The 25,237-nt window shown below is 32.1% G+C and overlaps 1 protein-coding gene across 1 annotated transcript in view; it reads left to right on the top strand.

Annotated features, from left to right (window-relative positions):
- LOC129223407 (saccharopine dehydrogenase-like oxidoreductase) overlaps positions 1-23,817 on the top strand; it is a 33,680-nt gene extending 9,863 nt beyond the window's left edge. The window contains exons 4-11 of the mRNA XM_054858001.1: positions 7,802-7,851; positions 10,881-11,023; positions 12,283-12,400; positions 12,499-12,618; positions 15,927-15,983; positions 17,505-17,628; positions 18,749-18,830; positions 21,488-23,817. Of these exons, the coding sequence (XP_054713976.1) occupies positions 7,802-7,851; positions 10,881-11,023; positions 12,283-12,400; positions 12,499-12,618; positions 15,927-15,983; positions 17,505-17,628; positions 18,749-18,830; positions 21,488-21,581 (788 nt within the window). The 3' untranslated portion in view covers positions 21,582-23,817. The remainder of the gene's footprint in view (positions 1-7,801; positions 7,852-10,880; positions 11,024-12,282; positions 12,401-12,498; positions 12,619-15,926; positions 15,984-17,504; positions 17,629-18,748; positions 18,831-21,487) is intronic.
- The last annotated feature ends 1,420 nt before the right edge of the window (positions 23,818-25,237 follow it).

Raw genomic sequence — 25,237 nt, 5'->3', positions numbered from 1 at the left:
CTTGTTTAAGGGAAGAATGAGTCTGAGAAGAATTTCATTTGCACCAAGTGTGTTGAACTCTCAGAAATCAGAATTAGGACAGGGGTCTGGCCAGGGGAAATTTATGTCCATTAACGGACCCTTCACAAAAATCCGATCAAACCAAAATGGACCTTTCGCAAAATCCCGTTCAACCAAAATGAACCTTCCACAAAATTCAGATAAACAAAACGGATTTTTCACAAATTGTTTATAGAAAGAGCAAATCTCGAATCAAAATAACGCATATTTCCATACATAAAAACGATAATGTTTGATAAATAAATAAATAAAATAAAATAAAAAAAGTGGCACTCTCCTGTAAGCGATAAATTACTACGACCAAATTAATATAATGCTTGTTTTTTTCTTTGAAAGAAATTAACAGCTGAAAGTCAGTTTGGTTTATAATTTTGCTTTATAGTTTTGTGAAGCGGTGTTGTTGTAAACTTCTCTGAAAAAGTGTCAACCTCTGAAAAGGCACTTTTCTCCCTGCTCATGATTTAATAAACAATAATATACAGGGAAATGAACTTCAAAATGCAAACGCAAAGGATAGTAGGGGTGGGGGGAAAATGTGATCTCTTCAGATAGGGTTACCAACTTCGAACTTATTGCCACTTAGCGTCTGGTGGTGCGATGTTTAACTGTTATTTTGGGAGAAAGTTATATGTGTTTGATTTTTCGATGCTAAAAAGGAGAATAAACTTTAAATAAACTTTTTTATTTACCCTTTTTTTCTTTAGATACCTACATTTTGAAAAATGCAATCTTTTTGCATGCCTTATGAGAATTATATTTTGTTCTTTTTTCAAGCTAACTTTGCTTTAATAAGATGCAAATAAATGATAAGTCTCTTTATTTTCGTAACAAAGCTTATTTCGAGTTTTTAAAGCGAAAGTCCATTTTCTTTTATGAGTCAAAAATTAAAATGCTGAATCGATGGTATATTTATTTATTTATTTATTTTTTTGCTTCAGCTGCTTCCAGATATTAGTGATATGTTTATCATAGAACTCTAAACTGCAGTTCTAAAATAATTTCATTAAAAATATTTCTTTTACAAGCCTTTTTTATACTTTTGATGCCTTCACTTTGACAATTGCGATCTCTTTGCATTCGCTATGGGCATCAGATTTTTCAAATTTTCAATGTTTAGTACGCTTTGTTAAAAAGCAAACAAATAAAACTGTTTTTTATTTTTGTAAAAATCATGGAATTTATAAGTTTTAAACGAAATTCCGTGCTTTTCAAGTGTCTTGGGTCAAAAAGTTAAATGCTGAACTCCTGCCTGAATTTTTTTCTTACAACTATTTTAACTACTATACATATAGCATTTCTAGTATTATTTAACATAATGTAGAATGGTAGATAAATATTGATACTTGAGGGGTGCCCATCTCCCCCAGAGAGTGATGCTCCCCCCCCCCCCCCCAAATACTAGAAAAACACTCGAAAATGATATTCTCAACAGAAAAGAGGGAAAACACTCAACTTTAAAAATAAAAGATGCAGTTTGTGCCATCTCAAAACTCTGAAACTTTGTTTTTGCAAAAAAAAAAAAAAAAAAATTTCTCAAAATTATTTGATTTTTTACAAAAAACGGACCTTGTGAAAAATCCTGGACAGTCCCCTGTAGGATGATTGCTTTGGAGGCTGAGTTAGCATTAGGCTGTAGGATTGTAGATGGGTTAAACATTCCAGACGGAAAGGGCGAAGTTAGTAAAAAGGAGGTGGGCATTAGCTGTGTGTTAGAAGGGGGGATATTCCAGAGGAAGGCGGAAGTTATTGCTGAGGAAACAGACTGGAAAACAAAGGGGGGGGGGGGATTTCGCGAGATTCAGAGATGCATGAGGTGGGAAACTCAATAGGCAGAGTTAGACGCAAGGTGGCTAGATTTTGTTTGTCAGAGGCTCGGGTGAGAGATGTAAATATGGTTGCTGAAAAGAAGGGAGTATTTAATAAAGATGATGTAGTTACTTTGTGGGTGGGAAATAACAATGTAGGCCATAGTAACAACAATGAGTTTGCAAAAGAATGGGATACCCTGTTGGACAAAGCAACCAACAGTTCGACAAATGTCCAAGTGGTTAGTTTGCTTCCCAGATATGGAGTGCATAAGAGTTGGTTAAACCAACGGGCTATGTATATGAACATGGTACTCAAGGAAATTTGCGTAAAGTGTAAGATCAGGTTTATTGATGTGTGGAGTAAATGTAAACGCGATTGGATTGCTACTGATGGTCTGCATCTGAGTTCTACAGGAGTCAAAATGGTTAGTGGTTTTAGAGGCTTCAGAATCAAAAAAACTTAGTTGGAATGGGGCGCATGGTTTAAAAACCAGATTTTGAAAGGTACTAACTATTAGGATTTTAGTAGAAATGGAAATAGGGTGGCTAATAAGAGAAAAGATTTTAACAGTTGAGATTCAAATAATCGCACAGCATTAAATGAAAGTAAGATGGGCTTACTTAAGGTTTTTTATACCAATGCTTGTAGTATTAGGAACAAGATGGAAGAATTGAAAAGCATAATAATAGACAAGAGGTTAGATATTATTGGAGTTACCGAGACATCGGCTACCGAAAATGATGCTGATTTATTATCTATTGCTGGCTATAATTTGTTTAGACAAGATAGAGTAGGTAAAAGAGGTGATTTTATGTCAGAGACACTTTAACTTGCAATGAATTGGTAATTAATGATAAACCTAATGAGATTGATATGATTTGATTGGAGTTGATGTGCAATAAGGGCAAAAAACTATATTTAGAGAACATTTATAGGCCACCCAACTTAAGCCGGGGTCAAGAGGAACAGATGTTTAGTGTTATTAGTGACATTTCAAGCAAGGGGTCAGTCATCATAATGGGAAATTTTAATTTTCCAGGAATTGCTTGGAATAATTTTTACCACAGTAGTAGCAGAGAAGAGGTATTTTTGAAAGTAATTGGTGATTGTTTCTTAGATCAAATTGTAACTCAGGATACTCGACAGGGCGCAATTTTGGATCTAGTTTTCTGCGACATGGAAGGTTCTGTTCAAGGGTTATGTGTAGGAGAACACATTGGAGATAGTGACCAGAACAGTATTAGGTTTGGGATTAAATTTGATATGCACAAAGTAGAGAATTTTAGGTTTGTGCCCAATTTCAGAAATACTGATTTTGTGGCACTTAAGCAGAGTTTGAAAGCAGTTTTTACTTCCGAATTGGACAATAGCGATGTGAATCTCCAGTTTGCAGAGTTTAAGGAAGATCTAGCAAAAACGGTTCTGGATCACGTTCCCTTCAGGAGAAAGGGTGTAAACACAAAAATTTGGCCAATGTGGTTCTCCAGGGAAACTAACGATGCTCTAAATTACAAGCAAGCCGCTTTTGATAAGTTTAAAGGAACTGGTCACTGTGCAGATAGGAAGTATTTGGCATAGATTCAAAAAAGAGAGTTGGAGCTAGAGATGTAAAATTTCCGTAAATTTTGAAATGGTGGGAAAAAAAGTTTTTTACCGTTTTTTTTTCGTGAAAAATTGGAAAAAATTTAAAATTTGATTTTTTTTATGAATAAAATTAGGGTTTCTTAATAGCTCTGTGTTTCTTAGAACATATAAAAGGTTAAGCATTAAGAAATATCCACACATCTGTGTAACAGAAATACACATAAAGGTAAGATCAATTAGAACAAAAAAAAAAAAAAAAAAAAACAATTTTTTTGTTTTATAACTGACAGCTTTCATGATCAAACACCAGAAATAAGTAAAGTCGTCATTCAGCAAATAATATTGGGTAATGTGGTGTCTAATCGTAACAATTACGTTTTCTATTTTAGATTGCCTTTGAAACTAGAAGTATTAATTGAAATTTTCGACTTTCAAACATGATTGATTTTTTTTTTTTTTTGAAAGAAAAATAATACAATGTAACTTTACTGTCCGAAAATGAAAGCTATTGAGTTTTGATTTTTTTCAATCCAGTCTCAGATCAAACCAAACTAAACTGGTGTTTCTTAAGCTTAACCAAAACTTAAACTACAGTTTCAGTTTATTCATACGGCCGTGCTAAGCACAGTAGTAAAAGTAGTCACACCAGCACTTTTGAACAAATTTGAGTTATTATAACCAAGTTGTTCTCTGTTTTGAATTTTACTTAATAAATAAAATGTTTTAGGGTCATTTGACCAAGAACTATTGTTTTGAAAAATTCTTTAAAAAAAAAGACATCTGAATCAAATATATGGAAGAGCCACACTTTAAAATACAATATCTCAGCTTGAGCCCAACTGCAAATTCCCCTTTTTTGCTTAGCATGGCAGTATACAGGGTGCGGCAAAAAATATATTGGACAAAAATTGTATCATTGAATGGAAGAAAGGTAATTTCATTTTAATGAGGGCTTAGCTTATTTTTGTTTCTCACTTTATTAGAAAATAATTTACAATATATTACCTAGTTTATGTATTGTTTTTGGTTTTCTTACAATTTTAAGCAAAATACCTGCTATTTTAAGTTGTTTAACCAAGTAGAACGACAGTTCGTTTGCTTGTTGTCCCTCGACAAACAGTATTTGAAACGGCATGCCGTTTCAAGTGGCTTCAAAATGATAGTCGGAATGTGTACAAAAACGTACAGTGAACATTTCAGTTAATTGTCAGGTCTTCCAAAAGGGAGTTCAATGAAATCCTTGGGTTTCCACGAGAGCAATCGTTTGTGGGAATTTGTGACCCATAAGTGCGACTAAGTGAAAAAACACTTCACACAGAAGTTTCACGAGTTCCAAAGAGTTCAGGCATTCGAATGACGCCAAAGATGCCTGAAAACTTTGAGACGGGCCGCAAGTCCACGCTGGAAGAGATACCTTTCACTGATTTACCGTTCAACCGGCTCACATGCCCCAGAACCATAAGATTTGGTCTGTAGACACTCCAAGTACCTTAGAAAGTGTTAGATATCGCCAAAACCCGAAGTCAGGCTTGGTCTGAGATGGAAGCAGCACAAGCGACACAAAATTTCTATTTTTTGTGGATGAGGGCCGTAAAATGAATCAAAAAGTGAACCAGAAGGACATTTTAGAAGTTATTGTACTGTGGGCCTAAGAGCATTTCAGCATTGTAGGCTGGACATTTTCCTTTAACTCCACACCGATTCATATGGCCAAAAAGACAAGAGTGGTGCAAGGAGCATTGTTTTTGACATGATATCATGTTTAGAGTGGACGCTCTACTCGCCCGACCTCAATCCTATTTATTCCACTGTATGGCCTGTTTCAGAGTCAAAGGTCTACCCTAAACTACACATAAGTTTGGACTTTCTAAACCAATTGCTTTGTAGGGAATAGGATTGATTAAAGGACTTGCTGCCCTTGAATGAAAATTTCAATAAGCAGTCACATCTCTGTATTACTGCAAAAGGCTGCTAGTTTGAAACCAATTTAATTTATTGATTGCTAAAGGTCTTCTCATATTACTTTTTGTGTTTTGTTAATTTATTTGTTTTTAATAGAGTTTCTTGGGAAATTGCTTGCCCATTTTTTTTTTCGCCGCACCCTGTACATTTGGTTTGAAGTCCGCAGAAACCTAGTTTAGTGATTAAAGTTATGCTTGTTTGTTTTATGAAGAAGGAAAATAAATTCTTCACTAAAGTTTAAGCTTTTTTTGCAAAAAGTATTATTAAACATTTTTTGATCTATATGCAAATTATATTGTCATACAACAACTTGCATTAATATTAGACAGTATTTTAACATAAAACGGGGGGGGGGGGGGGGGGGGTGGGGGGGGGGGGGGGGGTTGCATCAGAATTTAAGCGTGAGAAATTTCTAATAACTTTTTGTTGAAAATTCCAATTAAAACCCTGAAAAGTTTAAAAAATTATTTTTTTTTCAATTTTTCCGAAGTGGAAATTGACTCTTTCGGAAAAAAAAAGTTTTTTTTTCGGAAATTTTCCGGTTTTTTTTCCTGACTATTTTCATCTCTAGTTGGAGCAAAGACTGGCAGATAACATAGACAGGAATCCTGAGAGTTTTTTTGCGTATGCTAATTCAGGTAAAGTTTGAAATAGTCATATTGGGCCTCTGGTTGATGAGCACGGAATTTTAACTCAGGATGATAGTGATATTGCTAATGTTCTTAATAACTTTTTTTCGAGTGTTTTTAACGATAACTATCTCAGCAGTTGACACCAGCAAGACACAATCTATAGTACAGCTTGAAGACTTTGTATTTTCCAGGGATGATGTTTTACTGCATTTGAAAAAAATGGAAGAGACTAAGGCTCCAAGTCCAGATAATATTTATCCAAAAATTTTAGTTGAATGTGCAGATGAGTTAGTAGATGTAATTTTAAATATTTTCAATGCTTCTTACAACTGGGGGACAGTGCCAGAGAATTGGAAGCTGGCTAACATTACACCGCTCTTCAAGAAAGGGTCTAAAGGTAGTGCGGGAAATTATAGACCTGTGAGTCTAACTTCGGTGGTTTGCAAAATTTTTAAAACAGTGATAAAAATTAAGATAGTAAATTTTTTAGAGACTAATAATCTATTGACTAGTTTGCAGTTTAGGTTCAGGAAAGGTAACTCGTGTGCTACTAATTTGTTGCATTTCTATGTCAAGGTTACCTTGACTTTAGATAACAAAAAGTGTGTTATATTGATTTTCAAAGAGCTTTTGATAAGGTACTGCATGTTGCTCTTCTCAGCAAATTAGCTGATATAGGAATAGGAGGGGAAATTTTCATTTGAGTAAAAAACTGGCTGACCAGAAGAAAATAAAGGGTAGTTGTAAGGGGAAATCATTCTAAATGAAGTGAGGTTTTAAGCAGGGTTCCTCAGGGATCAGTGTTAGGGCTTGTTTTGTTTATTGTTTTTATGAATGATATTCACAAAAATGTTTCTGGGAACATGAATTATTTTGCTGATGATGTCAAAGTTATGGGGATTGCAGAAAATGAAGAACAAGCAAATCAGCTGCAAGAGGATCTAGATCATATTACGGAGTGGGCTGATAAATGGGGTATGGCTGTTAATGTTGTGAAGTGTCAAGTGCTACATTTAGGGCATGGAAATAAGTGTACAATTTATTAAATGCAAGGTTCAGTCGTTAGTCAGGCAGAAAAAGTTACTGATCTGGGCATCTTAATAAGTCAGGATTTAAAGTTTAGTCAACAGTGCAGCGTAGCTAGTAACAAAGCCAATAAGATGCTTGGGTTTATCAATAGATCTATTTCAAACAATTCTAAAGAAGTTCTTCTGCCCTTATATAGAAGTTTGGTAAGACCTCATTTGGAGTATGTTGTTCAGTTTTGGTCTCCTTATCTTAAGAAAGATATTAATATATTGGAAAGGGTTCAAAGGTGGGCTACAAGGCTAATAAATGGACTTTCTCATTTAGACTACGATTCCAGGCTTAGAGTGCTAAAAATGTAGTCTTGAACAAAGAAGAGACCGAGGGGACATGATTCAGTTGTTTAAATTTATTAAAATGAAAGATGTTATGGAGCTAAATTTTAGCACTGAAAACAGGACAAGGGGTTATTGTTTTAAGCTATTTCAATCTCAGGCTAACATGGATATTAGGAAAAATTCAGGGTAGTGGAACCTTGGAACAGCTTATCGGAAGAGGTGGTAATGCGCAAAGTCTTGATTGATAAAATCACATCAATATTTTCCAACATATTCTCACAGCATGTTTTAATACAGAGCAAAGCAAAGTTGTTTGAGAAGAAAATCTTATGTTTTCTTGGATGGCCAACTGCTAATGAGACATTATAATCAAGTTATTGTCTTTTTTAGGGGATTTAAATTCTGTTGAGTATTTTGTTGAAATAGGACAAGGTTCTGAGGTGAGTATTCTAATCTATTTGTTTTTTGTGTATTATTATTATTCTTATTATTGTAATAAAATGGGTTGAAAACTAAAAAGATATTATTTTTCCTCGCCCCAAAAAACATTGCTTCTCAAACAAAAAAAAATCATGTAATTTTTCTTACTTGAACAATGTTTTGTTATTTCATCTTATGCTAATATTTATTATCAATAAAAGTATTTCACTTTCCCAATGTACAATAAACAAAATTTACTTATTGTCAAGGGGAATACTTGAAGTCCTGTAATTTCATGTCATTAATATTATTTTAAACTAGCAGTCCTGTACCCGGCATTGCTCGGGTAATAAAATTAGCATGGGATAACAGTGCTTGTTGCCCTTAATTATGAAAATCCCCTAGAATAATTACTTATTACCTATAATATTTTCTAATTTTGGGAGCCGGGTCCCTGAACTCCTTATATATATGCCCTTGTCTTTAATTGATCCTTTACTCTCATTAACGATCCTATTAAAGTATTGAATTTCTTTGCAAACGCAGGCCATTCAATGGATTAGATTTGTAATGTTGAAAAGGAAAGTGCAATAAATGACAAAAAATATAAGTTTTAAAAGTGCAGTTTTTTATCAGATTTTTACAATCTTTCTTGCAATTTTGGAAAATTTATCCAATTGTATGTAAAAGAAAATTTGATCAAGTTATCTTGAAAAGTTTTGATGTAATTTAAGATTAAAATGAAATTTCGCCTCATCATTGAAAAATTCGCCAAAAATTCAATTTTTTAATGGGGTCGTTTTCAAAATTTTAAAAGTATTTTTTTCTTATAGAGCATACTTAAAACATAGGATCTGACCATTTTTTAAATAATTTGTTTAAGTTTAATATTTGAAAAAAATTACTTTAATCGATATGCATTCATTGTTTAGGTTTTTTCTAATGACATCACAAATGATGAAATGCCATTCACTGTTGCCATTCACAGAGCAAAATATTGAATTTGCATCTTTACTCACGTCTATTGGCAACAATATAGTTGATAGCAAGCGTAGTGCGCAATATTTAACTTGCTTCTTGATTATCATAACATGGAAATGCAGTAGAAAGATGCGCCAAAGTGTGTCATTTGTGATGTCATAAAGACCACGCCTTGTTTGAAAAATTGGACAATTAAAAAAAATTGATTAAAAAATAACTGTTGGGAAAATAAAAGTATTTTCTGGGTTCATTTTATTTTATTTTTATTTATTTATTTATTTTTTTTGCTCATTCTATCAGTTTCAATGACTAAAAGTAGTACTTCTGCCTGAAGGATACAACCCCATAGTCTTACAGCATACTACATCGTATTGTCTTTCAGGAAACATATTTTCCATATTTTTCCAGCTAAGCGTCTGTTTTGCAGTGCCGAAGACAGGAAAATTCACATTCTAAATCAGTACTATGCAAACTAATAATAAACTGCAAAAAAATCCCTCATTTACTTTTACGATGTGAAATAAAACTTAAATGCTTTATATATTTTATCTGTGATGATGTTCTTAAACACTTCATTTTCAGTTTTGAAAAAGTGAAAGCAAAAGACGAACATTTTATTTGACTTGAGAAAAGCCTTGAAGAATCACTTGAGAAACAAAAACAATATCAAATTTAAAATTCGCTATCGGCCAAAAGTTGAGATGAAGTTCTGAATAATGATTTGAATGGTGGAACGCCTTCGAAAATAAGAGATTTGAATTTCAATTACAGGTTTTAATTTCACTGATATTAAAGGGTTTTAATCAATTTCTCCCAAACTAATTGATATTTCCAAAAATCCTTTCTTAGTGGATACTTTCGTAATCATGTGGACATGCCTGCCGAATTTCAAGTCTAAGGCTTCAGCGATATTGGCTGTGCGTTGATATATGTTATCTCAGGACATTGATTTTTAGATATATAGGTGACACCTAATGATTTACTTTAAAATTTTTTTAACTTTTAGCAGGCAAAATTTGCTTTAAAAGCATCCAGTATAATGCTACTGGACTCTTGTCGATCAGAGAAAACTTATAAAACTTGGGCATTATTACAAAGGGTTGGAAAAGGTTAATGAATGTAAAAAAAAATAACAAGCAAAACATAGTCAAATGCTTTGTATAAAAAAGAGCAAAATCAAACTTTTAGTTTGAAGGCTAAATCAGATAAGCATTTGTTTAATTTTAAGCATATGTTATTTTTCAATAAATTAACTTTATAGAAATATACCTTTAAAAATAATCCACACTTCTCCTAATTCTTCTGATTTTTGAGTAAGATTTCTGAATTCTGATCTCAAGACATTGAACAGTATGCTGTATTAGCAGCATCACAAGTGACATTATGCAGTCTTTAAAGGTTTTGATAAAGTTGCTGCATGTTTGATCTCATGGAAGCAAGTTTCAAGAAAGGATTTTAAAATATTTCAGCATGAATCTCCTCACCCTATTGTGCATTTTTGCTCCTGATTCCCTCTTTTTCCTGATCTTGATTCTTTTTAGGGAATAAATAAATTAATCAAACTTTTATTTGTTCCTTCTTACAGTAATCAAATCACTTTAAAGCCTGCTCTGTTAAATGATATTTGTATTTTAAATGATAAAAATTGGAACTTTACATACCTTATCGCAACTTTATTAATTTACTTAAAAATATGGAAAAACATCATTATTATCAAAGAATATATGAAGCAGTGAGAAGCGAAGGGATGTAAATGGCAAAATTAAAAATTTGGAGATAACCAGTACAAAAAGTAGGGGAACCTCTCCTCTGTCTTGGGGCAAGAGATAGTACTAGTAGCCCTGATAGGTACTGCTGTACAGCATGATTTAGAGAAAAAAAATTAATGAAAGCCTCCTACCTAGGATGTTATCTTTAAAGATTTTTTACTCAAAACTTGAAAATATCCACTTACATCCCTTTGCTTCTCACTGCCTCATATATGTCTACCTATGTATATTTATACAGATGTTTCCCCCTTTTTTCCTTTGTGCTTTTTTCTTCTGAAAATTATTCTTTATTGATTTAGGGAAGGAGTACAAACATAGGAACATTTCTGTCTGCAGTTGACTCTGTGAGGGATATACTTAAAGCTAAGAAGTATGACGCAATGCTGAAACAAAGCGTTTTTAAAAAGGACATGGTGAAAAGCAATTATTCTATTCCATGGAGGTTTGTGTTGTTTTTTCAGCATTTTTATCGTATTTTGATAAGATCTGTACAGTGTGCATGATTTTCTGCATAGAAAACAAAATCTTTTCAGGTTATTTTACCTAGTATTAGTGATGATAAAAGTCCAGTGGCTCAGTAGTAGCACTTCCACCGGACAGGTTCGATTTTTGGATTGGCCACTAAACCCTGGGGGATAGGCGTTCCACTGATCACCTAACCGGAACATCTGCCTTTTACCCCAGAGCTCTTGGTCAGGAAAACCGAGATAGGCACAGTGACCTTAGCCCTCAGGGACTGTTAAGCCACTGAGTTTGGTTTCGTTACTTGTGTTGATTAGTTTTTCCTTTGCCATGCTGCACCTACTTTTTCTCCGAACTGTCTACAGTACACCAAGATCCTTAACCATAATATTTTCATAACATTTATGTATTTAACTTGTAATTGCATCCATAGTGTGTGTCAAAGGGTGATATCTCCACATGCAATAAAAACAGAGATTCGTTCAAATCTCTGAGGCAGATGACCAATCCATTAAAGGTTTTAAAATTACAATGGGTGATTTCCCTAAATAAAGTAAGTGATTTGCTTAAATCTAGTAACTTTTAGTGAAGAGAGGGAAAATGAAGAAGTCAGGGACTTGCACAGCTCTATATCTTGGTTGTTACCGTTTCTCTTTAACAATCAAAAGTACAATGTAAAAAAAAAAGATGTGCCTCTTCACACACATTTTCAGAATGATTGGTCAATAACTCTTTGAGTATCCACCAGTTGAAAAAAAAGTTATTTCGAGAAAAATGCGTTTGAAAAAAATGCTATGAACATTTTTGAATCTCCACAGTCACTTTGTGCTCATAGCATCGGAAAGAATCAGAATTTTTCACTGAAATTTTGGCAACATATTCTTGAATAGTTTTACTAACATTTTATGACACAAAAAATGGATTTTTTGACCTGTCTAAACTGGTTTCCCACCTTAACAAAGAACACTTAACATTCTACAAAGGTTGAAAATTAAATAATAATAATAATTACTTGTCCATGTTCTTTGCTTCAAAAAAGTATAATGATTTGTTAAATTTTATGAAGTGCATAAAAAATAATTTTTTATTAGTTGTTTTGTAAAATCAGTTACATTTATACCTTAATTCTACAATCATATTTTTTGTGAAGAATATATATGTAAAGTTATTAAATTTTGAAATGCATTTCATGATGGATATTTTTTACTTTGTCTCAAGCATCGCAATTACTTTTCCCAGGTTTCCCCTATTTTATAGTGGTGAGATGAAAGGCTGGTGTTTTTGGTTTCTCGGGCCAGATGAAAGAGTAATTAAAAGAAGTCAAATGTTTCGTAATGAGTATCTCAATGAGAAACCTGTGAGTTTTTGTTATATTTCCATTAAAATTTTAGTTTGAAAAACATTTGCTTACTTAACAAGTAAAAGGCATTTTTTGAACCATCAAAAATCTTTTAGGTACAAAGTAATGGCTATGTAAAGACTCCTTCATTGACTACTGCTCTTTTTATTCTGCTGTTCGCTGGCCTTTTTGCATTTTTATCAATGTTTTCATTTGGAAGATCCCTTCTATCCAAGGTTAGTATTTTTTGAAGTTTTTTTTTTTTTTTTTTCAAATATTTTTTTCTTTTAAGAGAAAGAGATTCTTATCCTCCTCTGTTACAGATTTAAGATAAGTCAAGTGATGTACATCATAAAAGATTGGGGAAAAGTGATTGTGCTAGAAGATTTGTCTAAATCCCTTGAAGTTTGAGACAAAAATGCTTAGGGAGTGTTTTTCAATCCTCTGCCCATTTATGTCCCAGCAACCCAATAAAAAGTGGGTGTTAAAAAAATCATTAAAGTCTTAACAGTGTTTTTTTGGGCTGTCCAAAACAGAAACAGAACCTTAAGGTAACTCTTGGGGTGGTCATAATTCATGTTCTCTTGTTAGCCGAACTAAAATAATGCTAATTCTTTCATTCTAATGCAATTTAAATGCCTCTGTAGATAATCGTGTCTGGTTAGAAGTCAAGCAGCTGGTCCTGTCCATGTAAAGAACTAGGAACATGGTGTGCATCAAATATTCCTAAGATTTGTCTATAGAAAATTCTCTACAAGTTGAAAGTCTTCTTTTTTTTTTAAATTTCGAAAGTGAAAATAGGCAACATTATAAGGCTTACTACCAAAATGGCACAACCTTGAGGGTCACAGATCTGGATGAAATTCTAGATTTATGTCAGTTCGCACTAGATATGAACCCAGGTAAAGCAGTTTGACTGCATAGGCCCTCTCTTTACCATTTTCTTGATTTGCTTTGCCATATGTGTCAATTAAATGCATTCACAATATCCCCCCCCCCCCTCCTCCCTTGTTGTACCAGCAAGAGATGTCGAATGTCTTCCTATTGTCACAAAATTTTAAATTCAAATAAAGATGCCATTGAAATTCTGGAGTCCTGCAAACCAATGTAGTTCAGACAACAAAAACTTGAGGGTCATAAATTAGGATAAATTTCTGGATTTAGGTCAATTCGTACTAGATATGAACCCAGGTAGGCCTAACATAGTTTGAGTGGACTAGCTACAAGTCATCTTCTCGGATGAGTCCAGATTTAAACTGCACTATAATGATAGACACGTACATGTCAGACGTTGCACATGGAAACAACACCTCCCAGGGTGTGTAATCTGACGCTATGCCGGCATAACGGCCGTCATGGTCTGGAGCGCTATTAAATATCAAGGGCTGTCCCATCTACTCCGAACTACGGGTAATCTCAATAGGGAGCGATACTTCAGGGATGCTGTGACGCTGGAGGTACTATCCTTTCTTCAGAGCAATCCTGGTGCAGTGTTTCAACAGGACAATGCATGTCAACATGTCGCACGCAATGTACCAAGTGCTCTTCTGTGCTCAACAGGTTACGCTACTATATTAGCCTGCCCGTTCTCTGGATACAGGGTGGCGACAGATCAGGGAAATCAGGGAGATCAGGGAAAAGTCAGGGAACTTTATTAATCAGGGAAAAATCAGGGAAATATCAGGGAATTTTGAAAAAATAACAAAAAATCAGGGAAAATTGATTTTATGAAGATTTTTTTTTTTTTTTTTTTGCTTTACAAAATTAAGTACTCTAATTCCCTACGCGTTTTCCGCCAGTTATCTGTTCAAAAAAAAAAGTTAAAATTAATGAAGTGCGATTATACACTGCCGCATATTTGTGCATCTTTTTTCCTTAACATCAAAGTATTGAATCTTACTTATTAACCACAGGATGAATTTCCTGAAATTGTTTCTGTGTCTGTTAGGTTGTTTATTTTACCTAGCTTGAAATTTCCTTTTACGCTTTCAATGCTACGTAAAATAAACAACCATACAGGCAAAGAGGAAGCCTTCCTTAATGCCTTAGCTCCTTTGCCTTTATTCCATTGTCTCGAAGTAATTAAGTACTGTAATCAAGATTTCAAGAAGAAATCTTTGGTTTTGGAATTAATACTATAAAAGTTTAAAAGTTATTACTTCTTCGGGTTTTTAATTTAATTGCTAAAATTGAATTTTCTATAAAAAAAAAACTTTGTTTTTTGCCGTTATACTATTTGTTGTCACCGCAGATTATAAAGGTTTTCTTTTCTTCAGACTTAAGTAATTCTTTAATTTTATAACCAAGTTGTATTCTTCTTTTATATATTTTGATATTAACTAATTGCTTTTTTTTCTTGCATTTCAAAGTTGTTTTTTACAAAAGCAATCTAAGATTTTTTTTCGTTACATACTGAAATCATTTGAAATAGAGTTAACGTGTGTATTTAAGTAAATATCTTTATTTTTTATTGTTAAAATACTGTATTCATTCATTAAAACCTATGTTTTTGATTAGAGAAAAGCTCCCTATGAATGGATGTCAAATGGTTTCATCTGTTTTGCATAAATATGTCAATTAGTTATATAAGAATAACTACATTAATTCTATTCTTTCACTATTATATGTTATTCTTGCAACAAATATTATACTGTTTGAAAACTTAGTTCAAAATAATTTCAATTACTTTTTAGTTCTATCATAAATACACATATGATTTTAAGAGCAATTTTAATAGTTTCTTAAAATTCTTATGCTAAGTGGTTTCTGGAAGTAAAGTTTTTTTTTTTTTTAATTTTCTATAATCTTTCCATTGCATAAAAATTTAATATACTGTTTTGTAGGTCCCCCCCCCCCCCCCCCCCAAAAAAAATTGTCTTGGTTTTTTTTCTTTTTAACCACTTTATTAAAAAAGTAGCATCTTTTTAAAATATATCTTTAGTTCAGCAACTTTACACAAAATGTTTAAAATACTGCATTTTATACATACAAACATACAATGGATTTCAAGTAGAGCAAAGAAAGAAAACCATTATCATTGGTAACGTAAATCAGGGAAATTTGGTGAACTTAATCAGGGAAAAGTCAGGGAACTTTTTTTCACAGTTCCTGTCGCCACCCTGGGATATGACACCCATGGAGTATGTCTCAGATTGCGTTGGCCGGAGACTCGCCCATGTGTCTCGTCCGGCAGTGGGTACGGATGAACTTTGGCTTCAGATTGAAGTCATATGGGATGCTATTCCTAATTGTGGCGTTCAGCACCTCTATGATTTGATGCCAAAATGTGTGCAGGCTCTCACACCTGCAAGGGGTAGCTACATTCAATATTGATTTATGCCTGTTATTTTCATTTCATTGATCTGTAATTTTGATCATTTATTTGTTAAACTATGAGTAATATATGCAATAAATTTTATTCCTTTCCAATGAGTCCTTCATGTTGTTGCAATTTTCACAAACATGAGTGTATTTACGAACAATTAATTTTTGAGTTATAGTAAAACAACTTAGTGAAACCTTGGTTTTTTTTTTTCGCCCTTAGTACCCATCCTTTTTCACTGCTGGAGCATTTACAAAAACTGGACCTACTAGGAAACAAGTATGTATTAAAAATGTTACTATTTTTAAACTTTTTTTCAATATTATTGTCTTTTTTTGTGTTTTATAGCTGTTATCCCAAAAAAATCCTTCATCTGCATTTTTATGTTGGTAGGATTGCACCTGTTTTATGTTTAGATAAATTAATTTTTGGATGGAAGCCAAAATTTAAAAAATGTTTTCTGTATGACAATCATTTCAACCACCAGTATGTAGCTGTTCTTGAAACTTCTCATGCACTTACTGTTTGTTGAGATTTCACTTCTAGTTTTAAAATTTCTTTTAGTTATTGAGTAGTATACAGGGTGTTCTATTTTAACATGCAAGACCTCTATTTTCGCGACCGTTAGTCCTAGATGCATACTTCCAATTGCAAAATTGTTCAAAAGCAGATGTAGAGTTAAGCTATTGAAAATTTGAAGTAAAAATGAAAAATAATAAAAAAATATAAAATTTAACTTTTTATTTCTGCCCCAGGTTTCCTAACTTATGTTTAGGAAAATAATCTCCATTAAAAAACATTTCCAACACAAAAAGTTTGAAATTAGTTCGACCAATATTCACCGAGATATGAAATACTGTGTTTTGAGAATTATACCACTTTACACCTGTGGGTAAGTGTAAATTATGGGTCAATAACACTTTTTGATGGAAAATATATCAGTTAAAAAGTGTTTAAAATTATATGTGTGCAGAGTGTGGTTTTTCAAATTGCTTGAGGCTTTGTAGTGTATTTTTCATATTAAGGCAAAACATTTGCACAAATTTTTGACTAGCAATAAAAAATATGAATGCTTTTTTTTTTTACTTTCACATCTCGCCGTTCTTCTCAAAGAGCAGTAAGTTCCGATCTTATCTTCTGTATGATCCCTTAGAACTTTGAACTGAAATATCCTTTGAGTTTTTGTTGCACAAATGTCAAGTTTTTTGTGTTAGTAATAGTTTTCAATGGAAATAATTTCCCTAAATATAAGTTAGGGGACCTAGGGCCTGTTTAAAATGTTAAATTTTGTATTTTTTGACTTATTTTTATTTTTGCTTCAAACTATCAGTATCTTAACTGCATCTGATTTTAAACATTTTTGCAATTGGAAGTATGCATCTAGGACTAACGGTTGTGAAAATAGAGGTTTTTGCAGGTTAAAACGGAACACCCTGTATGTGATTTGATATTGAGTTCTTATTTAGTAATTGAGTAAATTGGTTGGTTAGTTTATTTAATAAATATATTTCAGTTTTTGCATTTAAATTGCATAATTTGCACAATATGTATTCTGCAAGATAAATTATTTTATTGCGTACCAATGAACGGTTTTGATGTATTCTAAATGACATGTCCTTTTTTGCCCTCAGATTGAGTATGCTGTTATTCAATTATCAATGATGATAACCTTGTATTTTTTTGGAATTTTTTTTTCTTGCTGTTCTCTTCAGAAAGAAAAAATCTTAAAAGAAGCTAATAATATCCTTATTAGTTTTATGTTTTGCTGTAGAAGCTATTCAAATAAATAAAATATTTTAGGTAGAACAAGGTACAACAAAACTCACATTCTTTGCTGAAGGTTGGAAGGAAAAATTGTCTGAACCAACTGATCAACATGCAACAGCCCCCAACACAAAGCTAAAAATGGTCCTTTCTGGTCCAGGTAAGTCATTTATCTAACTTTGAACCATTAATTAAATGTTTTATAACGGAAAGCAGATTAATATATTTTCAATTACAGTTACTCGATTTTTTTTTAATGCAATCAGTTTTTTCTTTTTTATATGACTAATTCAAAAGTATAAACATTTTTATCTTTCAAGTTTCAAAGCAAAATTTACTTATAGCATTATTTTCACTTTGAAAGAAAAAAAATCAATAGCCACATTAGCTCATTATTTTAAATTTTCATCAATGCATATCATTGTCTACAACAATTTAAATTTTATATTCTCCTTAAGCCTTAATGATTTAAAAGGTTATAAAGCAAGAAAGTTCATATACTTTAAAGATGTTTTTTTTCTAATTCAAAATATTTTCTCTTTTCTTATTATATTGCTTAAATTATGCAAATATTTTGAAAATGTGTAGTGTAGTCATAAACAGTTATTGTATTCAGTCTCTTTAAAGTCTAAGAATCTCTAAAATGAATTCTCTCTCTCTCTCTCTCCCCCCAGGAATTACTATTATTTTATAAATTTGAAGTATTCAAACTGAAATTTATGAGAAGAATCAATGCTGTGGTCTCATTTTCAAAATATGTCTGAATTCACAACTTCTTGCTTTGTTTTGCAGTTCTGTAAATAGGGTAAAATTTGTTTTTAAAAGCGTAGATGCAGCATGTGATTGGCATTAATTGGGAGCATGAATCTAAAACAGTAATAAAATGCAAATTGCTCTGAAATTTTCATACACAAAGAGCACAATGCAAAGAAAATAAGAGCCTTTTAAAGATAATGAAGATTATACTTATTACAAATTTTGCTTCATGCTATATCCAGCCCAAGGGTAATCATTTTCTCTGTTTTTATTTATTTTAAAGATCATGCCCTAGCTTTTAAATTTCACGTTATTGTTCTTCATTGTTTAAACACTAATTTTAACTTCATACCTTAGCAAAAATATTAATATTTCTACTTTCTTTCTTATGTTGATTCTATTGTTTTGACTAATGGGATATGTTTCACTGATAAAACATAATTGAGTTTCAAAGAATTTTTTTTTCCTCATGTATTTGTTTAACTTGTAACTTGCATTTTTTATGGTTAGTTTTTTCCTCCTAGAACCCGCCTATGCCCTGACTTCTATGTGTATGGTTCATGCTGGATTAGTAATTCTTGAGGAAAACCATAAGATGCCGTTAAAGTAAGTGTAATTTGTTGTTATTTAAAAATAAACTCAATTTACTATGAAGTTATCATAGGCGATTCGACAAGATTCAAATTCTAAAAGTTTCCTAAATCAAAGTCTTAGCTGTAGAAAATTGGTTATTAATGGAAATAGCCCACTCATATAAGTTTCACTGCATTAAAACTGCTAGATCTGGCTTTCATTGGGTAACTTGAAAGAGAGGGGGGGGGGGGGGCACTGGTTCTGAAATTTTCTTGAAACTGATGTCTTGACAGGTTTAGATTTTCTTTCGTGATGTAAAAGTAAGCAGCGGGCACGATTCTCCCTAAGCAGTTTTTCCAAAACTCATGAAATTCTAAAGAGGCAATTTCAGGTTTATTTTAAGTTGGGGCCATCAACCAGTGACTCTCCAATGATATTTTAGTTGCCCGGGAAGAGTTTACAAATAGGGTTTTTTTTTTTTAAAGGAAAGAAAACGGCAATTTTGTTCAAGAACCTTTGCATCATCACTTCTTTATCCTTTAGCATAAGAGTAAGGAAGTTTGCCTTATTTACAACAAGAAAGAAGCTATAATAAAGGAATACTATACCAAGAGAGGTTATGGTACTAAACAGAGGGAGAAGTAGCCAGCACTGAAAGGAAATTTTCAAAGTGATAAAGTCAATGATTTGAAATCAAAGCTGAATTCTAAACCTTAGGGCCAGACTAATATAATTCCCTTCACGGTGTTTTTCGGATTATTATTCTATTGTACATAGCATCTTACTCTATTTTGAGCTATAGCAACATAATTCTATAGAAACATTTCCTTCATTATTCTTCACAAGTTTTAAGGGAGCGCAAGATCCAACCTTTGTATGCACCTGACAAATTCTCCTACAAAGTAGTGAAAGTGTGAACTCACATTAGTCTGACTTTGAGGAACAGATTTCCCATCAGTCGATTTCAAAAAAAATCTGAAAATGGTTTTTGTGTATGCTTTTGATAGCAGAAAAAATGTTTTGCTTGAGAAAAAATTTCAGTAAGGGAGAGTTGTAAAGATATGCCTTTAATGCGCAGCTGATGTGCTTTTCCATCACAGGCTCAAGATATTTTGAATATTTGTTTGGTGTGATGGTAGCTTTATGAGTGAAGGGTAGAAGAGGTATATCTATTTGTTCCAGTAAAATCCTAATACAAAAATTGGTTTTTTATTCTGTAAAAATTAATGAAATAAGTTATACTGCACAAATAGCAATTTTAATTCTTGGTGTTGATATAAACTTCATACTTGTAGAGAAATTAGTCTGTGTCTATGCACTTAAAGATAGAATACAGGATCAGATTTGTATTTGAGCCTGACAGAAATCTTCGCTGAATTTGAATCAGATGGGAGCAATATATAAGCTATAAGTATAGATGGTGCTCCTTCTATGAAAAATATGAGTAATAACATTATTCAAATTGGGTGCAAAGGCATGTAGAAATACCATTGTGATGGCTTTCCTCTGCCCTGGATCATCCAGCAAGGACACTAGTACAAGAAGTCCTCAAATATTTGGAGGACTTCTTGTACAGACACTAAGGAAACACGTAGTCTTTCTTGTTGAAGATGGGTTTTGTGTCATAGTTATGAACCATGTCATAAAATTCTGTTCATTATTAAAGAAAAAAAAATTAATCTTGAGTCTTTAAAATGTAAATTGAAGCCACCTTTGGTAAACTTATAGGAAGGGGTTTGAGGGTTATCTGCCAGAAATTTTTCAAAGCTGAAGTACTGGAAACACTACTTTAGACTAGCTTTGGGTGACTTATAGGGAGGGAATTCTGGTACTCTTTGTCATATTTTTTTCAGAATTGATGTCTGAAAAGGCAAAAACACAATTTGAGTTTATTTTGCATGTTCAGAATGAAAGTTAGAGGACTTTTTCTTGGGGATTTTTAAAAAATATAAGCCTTAGAGAAGCCTAATTTTAAATTATGTTTTGCAAAGCTAAGTGAAGAGCTGGATAGGGATTTACTGAGACAAAATTTTAAGCACAATATGCTCATATGAACTCATCTGGAGAATTAACTTCAAATTACATTTATTTTTAATGTACATAAGGTAAAAAATAAATAAATAAATAAATAATATCAAAAAAAGAAGAAATTTTAGCAAGTGCTATAAATGTTCTAAGTAAAGTTTAGCCCCCTCTACCTCCCCCCTCCCAGTTTCATTAATATTGTACTTTGTAAAAGATGAAAAACTTAGAAGATGGATAATTTACTCAAGCTGAGGAAAAATACTGACCTTTGAATGCAACTTGTGTTATGTGTGCAGCCTCTGTAGCCATGCTTCAAGATGATCAAAGCATCAATTATTACAATATTCTTGAAATATTTCAAATGTTCCATGTTGATATTTATTTTTTCCTCAATTTTCTACATCAGTGATCTGAAGTTCATTCAAACACCACATCTAATGAATGATGCTTGCATCTTATTTAACAAATGAATTTTTGAATAATGTGCTATTTTTATTTAATTTCTTTAATAGTTCTTTTCTTTGTGTAACATTATTAATTAATTATTTTCCTTTATTTTATTTGTAGAAATAATCATTTTTCATTTGCTTAGTCATTTTTTATTTGTCTATGTTTAATAAAAAAGGGCAAAGTTTTCAACTGAAGCTATTACTTTAAATTTTTAGTGGTGGTGTTTTGACTCCTGGTGTTGCTTTTGAAAACACAACTCTATCTGACCGACTTCAGAAACGTGGCATGGTTTTTAAGATAGAGAAATAACAACATTTGCTTCAGAAATATTTGCTGTTTCTCTTCCCTTTTTGATGAAGGATATGTAACGATGATTTTTTCTGCATGTTTTGTTTCTGTTGAATTTCTGAATTATAAAAATACTGTTTATATTCTAGAATGATCATGTGACTTTTCCTTTAAAAAAATATTAGTATTTAAGATTGATTAAATTTGATCAAAAGATTAATCTTATCTTTAATGAATTACAAATGGTCCAAGTATAATATTTTGAAAATATTTTTGTTATTTGATATAATTCTGAGTGCTCTAGTTTTCTAGTACAACCCTCTACCTTTAAACATGAAACCTTAGGATTGTCATACCACACAAGAGGTAGGGTAAATCCCAACTATGGCAAGGGTCGAACACAGACTATTTTTATATTACTAAAATTTTTCCTTTAAATTGATCTTTATAGAATTGCTTATTTTTATATAACAATTCAGAGGAGCATTTCTTGATTGTTTTCCCCCAAAAATCCCTTTTCAAAACTTTTATTCATTGTTTTAAGTTTAGTTTACCCTGAAATGCTTAGAAATTAGAATGGATTATATTTCATCATAGACAAAAACAATATGGATTTTCCACAATAGTTTATGTTACAAGTGTTGTTTTAAAGTTTATGTTTCAAGGTCATTCCATTTTTAAAGCATAAATATTTACTTGTTTTGCATGTTAATGATAATTTTGTTTTTATTGTGTGTGTGCTATAATCATGTGATGATGGAAAACTTTTAAATAGCTGTTTTCATGTAAGTATTACAATATTTTTATACTTGATATTTCTTTCATTGAATGTTTAAGAATGAAACATGGTGATTAAACAAACATAACAAATGAGTAAATTTACAAAAATTCCATGTATCAATGAATGGTGATATGTCAATGTGATATCTTTAATTCAGCTATTTTTTGTAATACATTTGACCAGTTTTCTCAGGGAATAAGATTTACAATAGATAAAACTTTCACTGGAGTTAAAAATGTGTTGAGGATGAAGCAATGTTTCATAGCTTTCAGTAAAACACCTAGCCAAATTATGAGGAAATTATAGCTTGCACATGGGTCGAAGTGGTCCTATATATCCTATATTTCCTATATTTTCAAAAAAAGCATCAAAATCGTCCTATATTTCCTATATTTTTGAAAAATGTCCTATATTTCCTATATTCCTGTTTTTTTATCCAATTTATTTCTTTAAAACAACAGTAAATAAACTATCTGACTTCGGATTTTTCGTCGAAAGTATGTTTGCAAACGAATTTCAAATTAAAAAACGCAACTGACTAAATCCTGCAACAAGCATCTTCTCTCATTGGAGCAATATGATGTCACTGTAGTGGGTGGAGTTTCGAGAACGAAGTCTGAAGTCGGTATTAGAATTTTGTCTTTGGCAACAGCCGTTTGTTTTGTTTTCCAGCGTGGTTTTTGTTTTTGCTGGTATATTTTTGTGTTCTGTGCATTTTCTGATCAAAATGTTCTAATATTCTTTTTGTAATCTTTTCTTTTTGTGGAATTTTACAGCACAAAATATCTGTACATTTGTGCTACAAAGCATTGGTTATTTCCGGTTAGTTCTCAACACATACCGGTTTTTATTTATTTATTAATATAAATTATATTTGTGTCACTTCTGTCCCTGCAAAACTTGTGAGTTGCTGCATTAATTATCAATAGATTTCACTTTGTTCACATTTTTTTTTTTTTTTGTCTATAAAGTACACTGTTTTTTTCAAAAATTATTTTTTCAACTACAGGAAAGTCGTTTCAGGAGTAAGTTATAATTTTATTTGAGGGTTTCTTTTTAAACAAAATCATTGATAAGAGTAACTAAATAATATATATATATATATATATATATATATATATATATATATATATATTATTTCTTTTATCATTGCGAAACAATTCATATAATGTGTCCTATATTTGTCCTATATTTCCTGTGGAAAATGTCCTATATGCGACAAGTCGATCACTTCTACCCCTGCTTGCAAGTCCGTAGATTTTTTCCTTTTTTTAAAGTCTTTTCCTTGGTCAAAATTAGCTTCTGCTGATATCAACAAAACTTTTCAATAGTGACATTTTAGGCATTTTACGACCCCTAAATCCAGTAACTGAAATGTTGTTGAAAATTTTTAAGGTTTTTATTTTATTCTTTAGCTAATTTGTGTATGTGAATGAACTGGATACTGTTCAATGAATAAAATCAATTGCCTTATCTGTTTAACTTCTTTATTGTATTGTCTAATCTTTTTAACAAATTGATAAACAAAGGTATAGGGGAAGCTGCTGTACCCACGGACGGTTGTACCTACGGACATTGGTCTGTAAATTCTGGATATCGTCGAGAGAGATCCTAATTTAGGTTCAATGTGTGTGTAACAACACTCTCTAGTACCCCAGGAAGTTTCAACGTCATGAAACAAACAGTTAAGATTCTATCATATTTTTCCGGTTTTAGTACTATCTAAGTAAAAAAAAACATAAGCAATATCTTTTTTTTTCATCCGTTGTGGATTGTATTATTCATTTTTGTTGTAGGTATCATGATTTCCTATATTTTGAAGGTTTTGTTTCTGAGTTTTAATGTTGTAAAACTATGGTCCTGTCAATTGACTGGCTTGCAAAACCAAAAAGGGCGTACCTTTGTACCCAAGCACACATAACCATGTGTACTCACGGACGAAATTTTTAGTCTCCTTGGATAACACCTGACTCTTCTTACAATGTGAAGTACCTCAAAATGGTGCCTGCCTTGTCATCAAGGTCCAAAATTTGCTTTCAACAATAATGATGAATTTGAAGTAGGGCTTGAAAATATAGTGTTGAAGTAAACCCCACCTGTTGTAGGATCTACAAACCGTCAATCCCACCTGTTTTCATTTGAAGTGGACTTTTCTAGATTTTTGTTGGTTTAATCTAAACTAAGTTTTTTGAAATGGATTAATTTCGGTTAAAGATTTCAATTTGCATACAAATTGAAGTTATTATGTAGGTACATAGATAGCCATACTATCATGAATCTAGTTATTTTTTTGTTCAAAAGCATATTAATTATTCATAACATCATTAACTCTCTTAAGAGTAATAACTTTTTTAAAGAATTCACTGATGTTAAAATTAAAAAAAGGGAAAAAACCTTCAATTAATTTTAAAGTTTAATTTCTGTTGGATATTTTATTTAATGTTATTTTCAATGGATGTTTGAAGTATTTAAATATAAAATGGCTTATGAAAATGTATTGAGAATAATTGAGTTTCTCAGACCTATTTATATGTTATTTTTTTATATGTCCATGGGTACAAAGGCACCTGTCCGTGGGGTGAACGGGTTGTTGTACCCATAGACAAAAAGGATGGTTTTTAAGAAAAAAATTTTGAAGTTGAAAGCTTTGAGATTTTCACCTGACAAAAATTGCCAAATTAGATAAGTTGTAGATTCTGCCAGAAAAATTTTTCCGATCGATTATCCATTCCCAGAGACCAGCAAAAATTGAAAAGTAAATTGTGTCCGTCGGTACAGCAGCTTCCCCTAATGTTTATCTGTAATTTTTTTTTTATTTGCAGTACTTTTTTTTGGTTAGTGTTTTTCTCCCCCCCCCCTTCTCTCTTTGAGCTTTGACCTGCAGAGTTAATTTATT

This window comes from Uloborus diversus, chromosome 5 (genome assembly GCF_026930045.1).
Source record: "Uloborus diversus isolate 005 chromosome 5, Udiv.v.3.1, whole genome shotgun sequence".
Taxonomy (NCBI): domain Eukaryota; kingdom Metazoa; phylum Arthropoda; class Arachnida; order Araneae; family Uloboridae; genus Uloborus; species Uloborus diversus.
Note: the sequence above shows the minus strand (reverse complement) of the source record. Positions and strands in the feature narration are given on the sequence as shown.